The 15259-nt window shown below is 33.2% G+C and overlaps 1 protein-coding gene across 1 annotated transcript in view; it reads left to right on the forward strand.

Moving 5' to 3' along the window:
- MKLN1 (muskelin 1) overlaps positions 1-15259 on the forward strand; it is a gene marked incomplete at both ends in the record, with an annotated part of 130020 nt that overhangs the window by 36977 nt on the left and 77784 nt on the right. The window contains 4 exons of the mRNA XM_084230956.1: positions 3354-3496; positions 4845-4933; positions 9084-9193; positions 12265-12457. Of these exons, the coding sequence (XP_084087082.1) occupies positions 3354-3496; positions 4845-4933; positions 9084-9193; positions 12265-12457 (535 nt within the window). The remainder of the gene's footprint in view (positions 1-3353; positions 3497-4844; positions 4934-9083; positions 9194-12264; positions 12458-15259) is intronic.

Consider the following 15259-nt stretch of genomic DNA (forward strand, 5'->3'; position numbering starts at 1 on the left):
CTCCTGTTTATGGTCATTTGCATGATTTCTACTTTTACTGACTATGAATAGAGTTTATATATGTGTGTAAGCAAGATTTTAAAAATAATACATAAATTTTAATTATTTTGGTTATATATCTAGATGTAGAATTACTGTATCTAAGATGGGGTATATTACTTTATATGAAATTAGCAGACTGCTAGTTGCTTCACAGCCTCACCAACATTTATAGTAACAGACATTTTAATTTTAGTGATTATTATTAGTGTGAAGTGGTTTTAATGTGGTTTTAATTTATAATTCCCTGATGACTAATGATAGTAAACACTTTTTTCCCATTTGTTTACTCACTCTTTATTTTTCTTTTTTTGTGAATTCTTTTTCCTCATGAAAAAATGGTGTGTGTGTGTTTTTTTTTAACTGAATTATAGGAGTTGCTTATATATATTCTGGTTATAAGTTTTTTTTTTTATATATTACAAATATTTCTTCCCAGGGGGGCCACCTTGGTGTTGCAGGGGTTAAAATCTCAGCGCTATCAAGCTTTAGCCAGCCACTGTGGTATGAGCTAGATATCCAGTCTGATCTCCATCCCTGGCCAGGGAGCTAACCCACATGGTTAGCCTTCTGCTAATCCTGCTGCTCCCCTCAGCAGTGCTCCCCTCGCCTGCTGCTCCCCTCAGCAGTGTATTTCAGTAGATCCACCTGTTCTGCTCCCTACTCTGTCTCTGGTGAATCTTCTTACCCCTTGCACCTCTGCCCTACAGTTCTTGTATGCATAAATAAATAAAATAAATCTTTTTTAAATGTAAAATTTCTTCCCAGTCTGACTTTTATTATTTATTTTCTTAGCACTTTAATTATTTTTTAAACATTTATTAATTCTGACACAATAAGCTTACATTTTTAGTGTACAATTTGATAAGTTTTGACATGTGCATGCTCTTGAAAATACCACTACCCTTAAAATACTAAACGTATCAATTATTCCAAAAGCTTCCCATGTCTCCTTTTAATTCCTCCAACCTTGCCCATATCATCTCTAGGCAACCACTGATCTGTATTCTTTTAGTATAGATTAATTTGTATGTCTAGGATTTTATGTAAATGGAGAAATAGAAATTTTTGACTCAATTTTTAAAACTATTTTGAGCTTAGTCTGTGTTATAATTTGCATCAGTAATTCATTTTTGCTGCTTAATTGAATTCTTTTGTGTGGATGTATCACCTGTTGATGACTTTGGATTGTTGTCTAGTTTCTGGCTGTTACAAATAAAGATGCATTGAAAATTAAATGAACAAATCTTTGTGGTTTTAATTTGCATTTGTACAATAAGTAATTTGACCATCTTTTCATATGCTTGTTTACCTTCCTAAATGTTCCTTTGTGAAGTGTTTGTTCCGAAGTTTGTCTATTTTAAAATTTTGTTGTTTCCTTATTAATAGAAAATTCTGTGAAAGTGTTATTGCAACTTCTGAGCAATAGCTTCTGCTCTGTCTTATAACTTTGAGACCACTATGCTCTGAATAAAACCCATTTAACTTTCTTGAGGATACAAATCTACTTGAAGAGTTGTGGTCAGCTAAGCTAAGTCTAGTTTCCACTCCTCACCCCCAAGTAAGTCCAGTCCTTCAGCCAACCTACCAGCTGATACAGCTACATAAATGAATTTAGGAGATACCAATGGAAAAATTGTCCATTGGACCCACTGAATCATTAGAAAATCACAAAGAAATCACTGTTGTTCAAAACACTGGGTGTTTTTTTACTCAATCTGAGACATACAGAGATATATAATCTCATTTTCATGCTACCTGTTTTTTTTTGTTTGTTTGTTTGTTTGTTTTCTTGCCTGTTCTTCCCGTCAGAGTAAATGCTGTTCTCTCCTATGCAGTTATTCAAGTCAGAAACTAAATCATCATCTTGATACTTCCTTCTTCTCTCCATATATTCAACTTTTACTAAATCCCATCAGTTCTTTTGCTTTTACACTTCGAAGGAGATATTCTGGGTCATAAACTTCTTTCTAAGTTGAACTTAATTACCACCAAACTATTTTCCACACTGTTTGATATATGAGTGTTCAATTTCTACATATTCTTGCCAATACTTGTTCTTGTTTTTATTATTATTACCATCCTATTTGGTTTGAAGTATTTAATTGTGGTTTTGATTTGAATGATGAATGATGTTGATTATCTTCTCACGTACCCATTGGACATTATTTTTCTTCTTTAGAGAAGGGGCTGTTGAGGTCCTGTGACCATTGTAAAATTTGGTTGTTGGCTTGTTGAGTTGTAAGATTTATATATTCTGGATATTAGACCCTTATTGGATATTTTATTTGCAAATATTTTCCCCCATTCTGAAGATTGACTCTTCACTTCCTTGATAGTGTCCCTTGATGCACAAAAATTTTAATTTTGATGAAGTGCAATTGATTTTATATTCTCCTGCTGGTATTTTTGGTATCATAACTAATAATCCATTGTCTGATCCAAAATCATGAAGATTTATCCTGTTTTAAGGGTTTTATAGTATTAACTCTTACATCTGAGTCTCTGATCTTAAGGATTGATTTTGGATCAATTTTTATCCATTTTGAGGTGATTTTTGTGTTTGGTACAAAGTAGGCTTACCAACTTAATTCTTAACACATTTATCACCTGTATTACTCACTATTACCATGAAGCATGAAGCCACTTGAGACAAAATATCTGAATCTTATTTTCTAAATAGTGAATCCCTCCATGTATTCAACCAGCAATAGTTTCTTTCAATTTTTATGATTGAAAACAGTCTCTAGAATGCAAAATGTTTCCTAATTAACTGATCCCATTTTAACCAGTGCATAATTAAAAAAACTTGAGCTCCATTAGATTAATCTACACAGGAGTGGGGTTTTAACTTATAAAATTGGCAGGAATAATTAGTAAATCTCTGTTTCCAGGTTTAACATTTTATCACCGATTTTGAACATCGAATTTACTGTTGAAGTATAGTTAAAAAGAATATGTAATTGTTACTTTTTTGTTCTAATCTGGTTTCATTTGGTTGTTCATAGTCTGTTATATTTTTCATTGAATGCTTTCCTTGATTATCTCACTAGCCCTTTTTCCTCCCTTTATTCACAGTGATGTAGTTTCTGGGGGAAAAGGAGTAGCACTATGGGGGGTGGTATATAAGGCTCTTATGTACTATTCTTAACTAATTAAAAAAATCAAAATCTACTTGTGCAAGGTGGACAGGATGGGCCTTATATTTTCTTCTGTTACCTGTTCAGAGTTTTAACTTGTAAAGTTATCTATTTGTTTTAAACAGAGTAGGATATGATTTGATTGTTTCTTTCATTTTTTTTTTCTTTTTTTAGTACTTGATTCTGAAGCTTGAAAGACCTGCTATAGTCCAAAATATCACATTTGGAAAATATGAAAAAACTCATGTCTGCAATTTGAAGAAATTTAAAGTCTTTGGTGGAATGAATGAAGAAAATATGACAGAGCTGTTGTCTAGGTAAGCCATGATTATGAGGAGTAAAGAGTTGTCTTCTAAACAGGCTGAAGTCTTAGTCTCTGTAGCTAAATCTGCACGGTGAGGGAGATTCCTATTCTTCTTTTCCTAGTGCCTATTTCAATCTTGTGGCATGAGTTAGCTGGCTTTTTTTCTTTTTTAAGCAAAAGAAATTATAAGTTAATTATTCCATAATTATTTATATAATTATTAGTTAATCAATTATTAGTTAATATTATTTAAGAAAAAATAACAAGTTTCAACATACTTTTCAATCTTTTTTTTGAACTTCAGAAATACTTTCAGTTTTAATGAAAATCTTTGCTGTAAAAGTACAAATTCTCTAAAAGCAACAACAAAAAAACCCCAACAAATTCTATCCAAAACATTAAGGTTGACTGCCCTAATCCAGAAGTAATACTCTGGAGGTTTACTACAAATTGGAGATTTAAAAGAGTATGTACTGAGCATCTTTACATAGTGTCTGCCATTTGGAAGGAGCTCAGTAAAATTTGGGTTTTAACAATATAGCCCACCAGGAATGAAAGTGTTCATTTGCCTTCTAGATAATAAAAAAACAAATAGCCAATATAATGAACAAATGAAGCCTTGGAGTTTTAGAATGTATTTGTAATGTGGTATATCCCATTAGCACAATTCTTTATGTAACTTGAGTATTACATCTATATTGCATTTGATTTAAGTCATGAAAGTATTTAGGACTTGAGGCATCATAAAAGTAAGTATAAAAGTAAAAAAAAAAAAAAAAAAAGTAAGTGACTTTTCCCTAAATGCTTGCATCAATCCTAGTTGCTCTAAGTAGAGAGGTGATACAGGTTTATTTTTATTTAGGATGAAGTGGATGCTATTAAAACAACAGAATAAGGTTGTATTGGAAATTTATTGAGGTATGAAAGCAACATTAGCTAATCAGCCAGAATTAAATAATTTAGTTCTTTGACAGATTCTAATGTTTCACTCAAAGTTGTTAGATACGTGTGTGAATTGGTCTGTAATTTTCTTCTTACTGCTTAAATATTTTGTCTTATATTTAATTATATACTTAGGATCCTAGATCCTGTCACATTTGCAGGTACTGTAGCCACATTCTTTAACACTGAACTTTTTTATTAGTTGTCATGTAATTTAGAGAATATAGCTGTAATGCAGTTGATGTGAAATGTACAAGCATTGACCTATATTCTCATATTCAGGTATATCTTTTCATTGCCTAAGTCATGTATTTTGAGCACTGGTTTAATTTAAAAAATTTGAAAATATTAATCTGTGTTTTAATATATTTACTAAATTATGAAGTCAGATTTGACAACTTTCTTTTTTTTCCCTACAGTGGCTTAAAGAATGATTATAACAAAGAAACATTCACTTTGAAGCATAAAATTGATGAACAGATGTTCCCTTGTCGATTCATTAAAATAGGTAAGTTTTTAAGCATCCTGGTATACAAATAAATTCTTTATACATCAGTCAGCAAACTGTAGCCTGTGAACCAATGTCTTCTAGTCCTGTTTTTCAAAATAATTTTTTTTAATTTATTATTATTATTTTAATTTTATATATTTTTACATCATTTTTCCTTTTTGCACAATGTATGCATTTTCATCTTGGTTATAGTCTCCATACAATTCCCACTCCCCTTGCTTTGCCCCTACCCCCCCCCCATAGAGTGTCTCTGGTTTATAGTTGTTTGTTGATTTTGATTTTTACTTTATTATAATTAGTCTTTTTCCTGGTCCCTTATTTAGGTTTTCTAAAGCTCCCATATGATCCTGCAATTCCACTCCTAGGTATTTACCCAAAGGACACAGAAACATTAATTCAGAAGGGCACCTGCACCCCTATGTTTATAGCAGCACTATTTATAATAGCTAAGCTATGGAAACAACCCAAATGCCCAAAAATAGATGACTGGATCAAGAAGATATAGTACATATACACAATGGAATATTACTCAGCAATCAAAAAAGATAAACTCATGCAATTTGCAGCAACATGGATGGAGCTGGAAGGGATCATGCTCAGCGAAATAAGCCAGAAAGATAAAGTAAAATTTTATGGGAACTTTGCCTTGTCAGTTGTTCACATAATGTTGTGTCTGCTTTTGCACTACAAAGGCAGTGTTAAATAGTTAGTTGCGTGAAACTGCATATCACAAAACCCACAACATTTCCTATTTGATTCTTTGCAGTAAAAATGTACTAATTCCTGCTTTATGAATCTGTGGTTACTAAGTTAAAGTTATTTCAAGTGAAATGTTTTCCAAATATTTTTTCACTTGAAAGATTCTTGGAAGATTTTGTAAGATATAGTGATTTGATTGCATTAATTAATAAATGTAAGGTATATCAGTTTTTGTAATGCTTTAACATTCTAAAACCCAGTACTGATGAATTCTTTAAGCCATTTCATTGCAATTATTTTCTATATCATTCTTCTGAATTTCATTTTTTTACTGATATGTTGGTCAGACCCATTAATTTCACGATCTACTAAATTGTTGGAAAGTACTAGCTGAAAAATCCTACTTAAGACTGTTTATTTTTATTTTCAATTAAAAAATGTTAGCAAGTGCTAAAATCATTTTTAATGCCTCCTCAAGATTATTATTTGTAGGATTATTTTGTTTTCCTATAAGATGCACTATTTAGAGGTTAGAAAATTAGGAGACTTACCTATTTTAATTTCCATATATTACATACCTTTGAAAATATGTTAAAATTGCAATTAAAGTGAATTGGACCCCTCAGCAAAAATAGGAGCCAGAATCCCACATTTTGACTTGGGAGAAAAATTCCCCTTGTGGAAGCAGTGCACTTAATGGTAATTGTTTGCCAGTCTGTCAGGTGTTAGCCTATCATTTCATTCAGTCAAATACTTCTGTTGGGCAAAAACAATGTGTGAAGTCTTGATAAAGACCAATTATAAAGGGAAAACAATTTTCAGAAGGTTAAACTGGCCATAGTGTTGCTTTCTTTTGTAACTGTAATTTTTATTAAATAATTGTCAATAAAAAACTGTGTCCCTGTTTTGCAATGAGAATTTATATAAGCACACAAGGTTTTATTTGTTTATTTCCGTTTCCCTGCCCCCTCTATTTTATCAGTTTCAAAGTTTTTGAATAAATTTAATTCTTGGGTAGTTCTTCTTTTTCTCTTTCCTCAGTTTACAGAACACTCGTTCCCTAAAGATCAAATAGACAAGCAGTGAAAATAACTTATATTCTCATATAATATAGACTATACAGTTTTAAAGGACTTACTCAACTTCTATTTTGCTTAGTCATGCAAACTAAAATGTTCTTCCCCCTTTTAACAAATCCTTTTATTGTTGTGCTTTTGAACATTTCTTTCAGTCATTAGTTTTCATATTTGAAGGAAACTGCCACTATTACTTCTATAGGTGTTAATCCTCCAGTATTATTCATTAGTTGAAGTGTAAATAAAAATCTGTTAAGGGAAGTTGCATTGTTTCTTCCCTTAATAATTTATAGGAGAACAGAGATATCTTATGGATCAGTTGGACATTCAGCTGCCTGGAGACAAGAAATTGAACCTCTTTTCAGTCCTTCCTATGGGCCTTTTAATTGTAGAGAATAATGATTTATTCTTTGACCCTGTGTTAATTCTGTAGTATTTAAGTGAAATGTTAGTTGGAGCTCTCTAAATAATTATAGATACTTGCTATTCATTTGATATTTAGGATCTAATATTTAAATAACCTACTATTTCTCACTTTTCTGTAAATGATAATGCTATGCACTGTTTGCTTTCAAAACTTTTCTCAATATTATCTTGATAAGTTTTCCATGAAAATAATGTGAAACTAAAAGCCTGTGTGTTTGGTTCATATTTTTAGGTTTATCCCTGTGTTTTCTTACAAATATTTCTTACAAATATTTTCTAAGGGCTTTTTGAGAAAGCCCTTGAATGACATGGAACTCTTTTTTTTGGTGGTATTTAACTCACATTTGTTTACCTGGTTGGGATAAATTGTTACAATTCTTAAAATTCGTAAAAACTATTTTTTCCCCGTTTCCCCAAAAATGTTTATTTATTTATTTTCTTACATTGTTGGGTTTTTTTTTTTTTTTGACCCTTTGTTTGGTTTCCCTATATTCCTCCTATAAGTGAAACCATATGATATTTTTCTTTTTCCTTCTGACTTATTTCACTAAGCATTATCTCTTCTGTCTCCATCCATGTTGTTGTGAATGGCACAAGTTTATCTTTTGATTGCTGAATAGTATTCATTGTGTATATATGCCACATATTTTTGATCCAGTCATCTGGCTTGGGGCATGTAGGTTGTTTCCATAGCTTGGCTATTGTTTATAGTGCTGCAGTAAACATAGTTGTGCAGGTTTCCTTTCAAATTAATGTTTTTGTGTCTGGTGGGTAGATTCCTAGGAGTAGAATTGTGGGGCCATATGGTAGCTCCCTTTTTAGTAATTTGAGGGTCCTCTATACAGTTTTCTATAGTGGTTGGAATAGTTTACATTCCCACCAGCAGTATAAGAGGGTTCCTTTTTCTCTACATCCTTTCTAGCATTTGTTGGTATCAGTTTTTTTCATAATGAGCCATTCTCACTAATGTGAGGTGGTACCTCATTGTGGTTTTGATTTACATTTCCCTGGTTATAATTGATGTTGAGGGTTTTTTCATACACCTGCTGGCCATTTGCATTTCCTCTTTAGAGAAGTGTCTTTTTAGTTTTGTGCATTTTTTTAACTGGGTTGTTTGCTTTGTTTTTGCTGAGTTGTGTAAGCGGTTTGTGATTTTTGGTATCAGTCCCTTATCAGTTGTATGGAGAGCAAATACTTCCTCACAGTTTGCGAGTTGTCTCTGTTTTCGTTATTGTCTCTTGCTGTACAGAAGCTTTTTGTTTTGGTATAGTCCAAACTGCATTTTCATCATACATTGTGTATCTGTTTTGTTCCAGTACCATGCTGTTTTAATTATTATGGCTTTGTACTGATTACTGTTTCTATTTTGCTACTTGTAATTGGCTTGCTTAGGTTTTCTTTATTCAGCTGTGGATGATTATATATTTCTAAGAATTTGTCTATCTCTTCTGGATTGTTGAACTTGTTTGCATATAAATGTTCAAAGTATTCTCTGAATATCTTCTGGATTTCTGCTGTGTCTGTTGTAACTTCTCCTCTTTCATTTATGATCCCATTTATTTGAGTTTTTCCCCTATTTTTCTTTGTGAGTCTGGCTAGAGGTTTGTCTATTTTATTTCTGAAAGGTGTTTTGATTTAATTTTTTAGTGACTCCAATTATGTGTATGTTGTCTCTCTTCTGTCTGTCTCCTCTATGTATAAGGTAGATATGGGATTACTTTTAATTTATCTAACAGGTTTTTATAAACAAAGAAACCTCTTGATGGTGTGGATTATATGTTTGTTTTTGCTACTGTATGGTGCCTAGCATGGTGCTAAGCATATAGAAAATGTTCAGAAAATTTATTCAATGAATCCTAATAAGCATCAGCAGTGTTTTATGTTGCTAAAGTTTTATTTGAGTTATATTAATTTTTTTTTCTGTTTTCTTTTTTCTATTCTCAAAGTTCCACTTTTATCCTGGGGACCCAGCTTTAACTTTAGCATCTGGTATGTTGAACTTAGTGGCATTGATGATCCTGATATAGTACAACCCTGTCTCAACTGGTATAGCAAGGTAGGACAGTATTTTAAAATCGTGATTATATGTGTAAAATGACTGTAAACTGAGAATTGTATCGATCTTTTGTCTTCATTAGAACAATTAAATACTGAAACTAGTAGTGATGATTAATCAGCTAACACGTATTAAGCATTTACACTCTGTCAGCTTCTAAGCAGTCTTTATAACTTATTTAATCATAACCACTCTATGAGATGGGTACAATTATTATTCGTATATTGCACATGGCAAATGGAGCACAGAGAGATTAAGTACTTTGCCTAAGACCCATATAGTTTTAAAATGCTCAAACCAGGGCCTCCCTAGTGGCGCAAGGGTTAAGACGCAACCTATGAATCTATCTACAGCCACTGCAGCATGAGATTGATTCCCCGCCAGCCAGGAGCAACCCACATGGCGCAGCAGACCTCTTCTGACTTGCCCCACTGTTCCCCTCAATAGTATACTTTGGTCAGTCTGCCTGTTCTGTTCCCCACTCTGTCTTTGGTGAATCCTCTCACCACCACCCCCAGCACACCTCTGGCCTGTACCCCACCTCTTGTATGCATAATAAATAAATCTTTAAAAAAAAATGCTCAAACCAGTTCATATGCTCAGGTAGTTTGGCTCCAGGGCCTCACATTATGTTGTTATACCCATCTGACCCTAAATTTTGTATTTAACCTGTCTTGATAGAACTATTTAAAAATATTGTTCCATGGGAGTAGATTTGGTTCTTAATTACTTTTAAAATGTATTGTTGTATTTGTGTTATGTAAAATAGAAATGTTTATTTTTAAATACCTAGGATTTGAAATAGGTAACTTTCGTAAATATTATGATCTTGTAGGGTTTTGAAAATGATACGTTTATTCATGGGCCATTTTGTATAATAGATGCAGCTTGAGAAATGTAAGTGTAAGTTATAAGGAAATAGGCTTTTCAGGTTTTTAAAAATTTGTGTTTAATATGGTTCATCTTTATTTCTCATATGTAATTATAGACTTGTCTAATTTTGTCAAGGAGGTGATAAAGTTTTAATCTACTTACCACTTTCTGATACAACAATCTACTCATAGGAACTGAGCAACCAATATGCCTTCTTTCTAAGGAATGTCAATGTGGAATTTCATCTCTTTTCTGGTCAGCTTAATTGAAGAACTTTTTATTTTTAGCATTTGATTATATGCAATATAAAATGGATTCTATTAGTATTTTCTATATTTTTCTTATATTTTTAGATATTTCTTTTTCTTTTTTTTAAAAAAAGATTTATTTTATTTATACAAGAACTGGGATATAGGCCCGATGTGTGGGAGGGTGAGAGGATTCACCAGAGACAGCGGGGAACAGAACAGGCAGACTGGCCGAAATACACTGCCGAAGGCAGCAGCGGGCGAGACAGGCGAGGTCTGCTGCGCCATGTGGGTTTCTTCCCGTACAGCTGGGATTGAACCCATACTGCAGAGGCTGCAGACAGCTTCACAGTGCTGCACTCATCTGCCTGTGCCACCAGGGAGGCCCTTCTTAGTTATTTCTATAATATATAATTTCTTACAAGGTAGAAACGAAATATTTAAACTTTAAAAAAATCCCCTTTGGTGTTATGTATATGATGCTTAGTGTATACTTAAAATCTTCAAAATTCTATTGGTTCTTCTAATAAAAAAGAACTAAGCTTTTTTTATACTTGAAATAATTTTCCCTAAGTCCATGGTCTGTGTGTATGTTTATTTAATATGCTTGCTCTAACCTCTTGATGTTGTAGGAAGTTGCTGATTCACCTCTTTTCCATAAAACTGTGGAGAGCTTATTTTTGAGAACTTAAAATTGTTGAGCTTCATTTATTTTTCAAGTTTTCTGTATTTATTGTGATCCTCTAGAATATAATCTTCACCTTCCTTTGTGTTTCAGTCCTTGTTTGAAGCTATTATTTTATAAATCCTCTCCTACTATCTATTTATATACATATAGCCTGATAGAAAATTTAAAATGTGAATGTGATTCAGACTCCTCAGCTTAAAGGTATTACTGTTTAATAGATTCTAGATAGTTATAAGCCTTTGGAGGCCAAGGGTAAGATATTATTAGTGTTAACTTTGTATACAGAATCATTCCTTTGTGATTTGATGAGGAAGAATCTTGGTTAATGACAGTACTTATGAAAAATGTTTTCATAACCTTTTACTAGTAAAAAATTTAGCCAACTACTAAGTGTTTTGTGTTCCAGGTCTTATTAATCTTCCTAAAATGTAGTATTTAATTTTTTGCCTTATTAAAGGATAGTGCTTCAAATAATATTTTTTGTTGGTTATCAAGCTTTGCTTCTATGTCATTAGTTGTATACGTAGGAAATTTGTGGAAATCTCATGACATTCTTAAAGTTACTGTTTTGAAAAATTATACGAGTTTGTGTTTTGGCATTCACCTTATTGAGGGGATAAGTAAATTGAATATTCTTCTTTTGGAATTCTGTTTGAGATTTTTACTTATAGCTGTTTAATAGATAAGGTAACCTGTGTTTAGAAAAATTCTAAAATTTGTGATGATTTTGAGTCACAAGTCTGTTGTGAACATGAAGTACATCAACTTTTGGTAATATCTATCATTCGAGTAATAACTAATTACTGAGAACCAAGAACAAAATGTATAATTTAATTTATCTATATTATTTAATGATCTCTGTGCTTTTAGTAGCAACATTGTAATCTGATTAGTAAAAGATGGAACTTAAAATTTTTACAATCTTAATGAGCTTTGATAGTTTTTCTGCTTTTCTTGAAAATGCAGGCTCTAAGAAATAGACATGATTACATTTTTTATATCCATTATCTTCATGAAATATACCTATGTATATCTTTGTATGTTTCATATCTTTCTGCTGCATACTTTGTGACTTTTGGAAAGTTATACAATTGACTTTCAATTTTGCCATTTAAAATTAGAAATAATAATGATACTGATGAATAGTACAATGCTTAGCACATAATAATTGCTTTCTTTAAGTTAATTAATCATTCCTTACTGTTTCCTACGGTAATAACTAAGCAATTTTTTTTTTCATGCTTTCTCTTGTGTTCCAGTAGTACCGTGAACAGGAAGCCATTCGCCTTTGCCTAAAACACTTCAGACAACACAACTATACAGAGGCCTTTGAATCACTACAAAAGAAAACCAAGATTGCCCTAGAACATCCCATGTTAACAGATCTGCATGATAAACTGGTGTTGAAGGGTGATTTTGATGCTTGTGAAGAATTGATTGAAAAGGCTGTAAATGGTATGTTCTAAACATATAGACCTAAATTAGTTATTAGTGTGATTTCAATAAACTGGAAAAAAATTTCTTTTAAAAGGAATATAGGCTTATGCTAGTTATTAGTTCTCCCTTTTATCTGTCTTTTTACTCTGCAAAATTTGTGAATTCCTGCATTAGGGACTCCTTTTATTTATTTATTTATTCATTTATTTTCTTACATCATTGTTCATTTTTATGGAGTATTTAATTTCTCCCCTCAGGTGTGATTCGCTGTAAGTCTCCCACCACCATATCACATGTGAACCATCACCATAGTTCTTGTGCTCTTCCCTCCCCTGTTTTGACCCCTCTCCCTCCTCCTCTATATAACTCAGCTCCATAATTTGCCTGCAAGTGTTATCTTTTTTTTTCTGACTCCTTATTTGGTTTCCCTATATTCCTCCTGTAAGTGAAACCATCTGATATTTTTCTTTTTTCTTCTGACTTAGTTCACTGAACATCATCCCTGCCAGCGCTATCCATATTGCTGTGACTGGCATGAGTTTATCTTTTGATTGCTGAATAGTATTCATTGTGTATATATACCACATATTCTTTTTTTTTTTTATTAAATTTTATTTTTATTTTCCCCCATACAATTGCAAACGCCCCATTCTGACCCCAATCCTTCCCCTCCCGCCCCCCACCCCCCAAAAAGTGTCTCTGGTTCATAGTTTTTTGTTGATTTTGATTTTCACTTTCTTATATTCATTTTCCTGGTCCCTTATTTAAGTTTTCTAGATTCCTGCTATGAGTGAGACATTCCGGTATTTTTCTTTTTCTTTTTGGCTTATTTCGCTGAGCATGATCCCTTCCAGCGCCATCCATGTTGCTGCAAATTGCATGTGTTTATCTTTTTTGATTGCTGAGTAATATTCCATGGTATATATGTACCACATCTTCTTGATCCAGTCATCTATTTTTGGGCATTTGGGCTGTTTCCAAAGCTTAGCTATTGTAAACAGTGCTGCTATAAACATAGGGGTGCAGGTGCTCTTTGGAATTGATGTTTCTGTGTCCTTTGGGTAAATACCTAGGAGTGGAATTGCTGGATCATATGGAAGCTCTATGTTTAGTAGGTCCAGAAATCTCCACACAGCTCTCCATAGTGGTTGGACCAGTTTGCACTCCCACCAACAGTGCAGAAGAGTTCCTTTTTCTCCACACCCTCGCCAACATTTGTTGTTGCTAGTTTTTTTAATATGTGCCATTCTCACTGGTGTGAGATGGTATCTCATGGTAGTTTTGATTTGCATTTCCCTGATGACAAGTGATGTTGAACATTTTTTCATATGGCTGTTGGCCATTTGCATTTCCTCTTCAGAGAAGTTTCTTTTTAGCTCTTCTGCCCATTTTTTGACTGGATTATTTTCTTTGTTGTTGCTGAGTCTCATCAGCTCTTTGCAGATTTTTGTGATCAGTCCTTTATCATTAGTGTTGGGTGCAAAAATGTTCTCCCAGTTGGTGGGGTTTCTCTTTGTTTTTGTTATTGTCTCTTTTGCTGTGCAGAAGCTCTTTAATTTGATGTAGTCCCAGCTGTTTATCTTTGTCTTCACTATCACTGCTTTGGGTGATGTGTCTGTAAAGATGTCTTTGATGTGCAAATCCCGTAGTGTTTCGCCTATATTTCCTTCTATGTATTTTATGGTTTCAGGTCTTATGTCTAGTTCTTTAATCCATTTTGAGTTGATTTTTGTGTATGGTGTGAGGTAGTGTATACCACATATTCTTGATCCAGTCATCTGGCTTGGGGCATGTAGGTTGTTTCCATAGCTTGGCTATTGTGTATAGTGCTGCAGTAAACATAGTTGTTCAGGTTACCTTTCAAATTATGTTTTTGTGTCCTTTGGGTAGAGTCCTAGGAGTGGAATCACTAGGTCATATAATAGCTCCCTTTTTAGTAATTTGAGGGTCCTCTACACACTTTTCCATCGTGGTTGGACTAGTTTACATTCCCACCAGCAGTGTAAAAGGGTTCCTTTTTCTCCATATCCTCTCCAGCTTTTGTTGTTGCCAGTTTTTTTTGATATAGGTCATTCTCACTGGTGTAGGTTGGTACCTCATTGTGGTCTGGATATGCATTTCCTTGGTTATAAGTGATGTTGAGCATTTTTTTATATACCTTTTGGCTATTTGCATTTCCTCTTTAGGGAAGTGTCTTTTTAGTTCTTCTGCCCATTTTTTTTGGCTGGGTTGTTTACTTTGTTTTTGTTGAGTTGTGTGAGCTCTTCATAGGTCTTTGAAATCAATTTTGGATTTCTTTTTTTAATATAATTTAGATCCATCATATAACGAGACTTGAAAACAGTAAGGAAACATACTTCACATACCAAAATTTAAGTTATCATCCTAGGAAACATGCCACTTAGGAATGCTGACAGTGACAAGCACTGAGCCATGTTTGGAAAGGGCTTTTCTAATGTTACTTTCAGTATCACTGATCTATTCTATTGATAGAATAGATCTATCAATAGATAGATCTGCTCTATCTATTGTAATATTTTTAATACTGTTTTCTGGGGAGGGGGTGTTGGCAAGGTTGCAGGGGAAAAAGGAACTCTCAACCACTCTTGGTGGGATTGCAAGCTGGTATAGCCCCTGTGCAAAAACGATATGGAGATATCTCACGCAAATAAAAATGAAAATTCCATTTGACCAAGCAGTACCACTATTAGGTATCTATCCTAATAACATGAACAGTTTAACAGGAAAAGATCTGTCTACACCTATGTACATAACAGCACTGTTTACAATTTGCCATATCATGGGACTAGCCCAAATGCC

The sequence above is a fragment of the Talpa europaea genome (assembly GCF_964194135.1).
Source record: "Talpa europaea genome assembly, chromosome: 3".
In the NCBI taxonomy this organism is placed as follows: domain Eukaryota; kingdom Metazoa; phylum Chordata; class Mammalia; order Eulipotyphla; family Talpidae; genus Talpa; species Talpa europaea.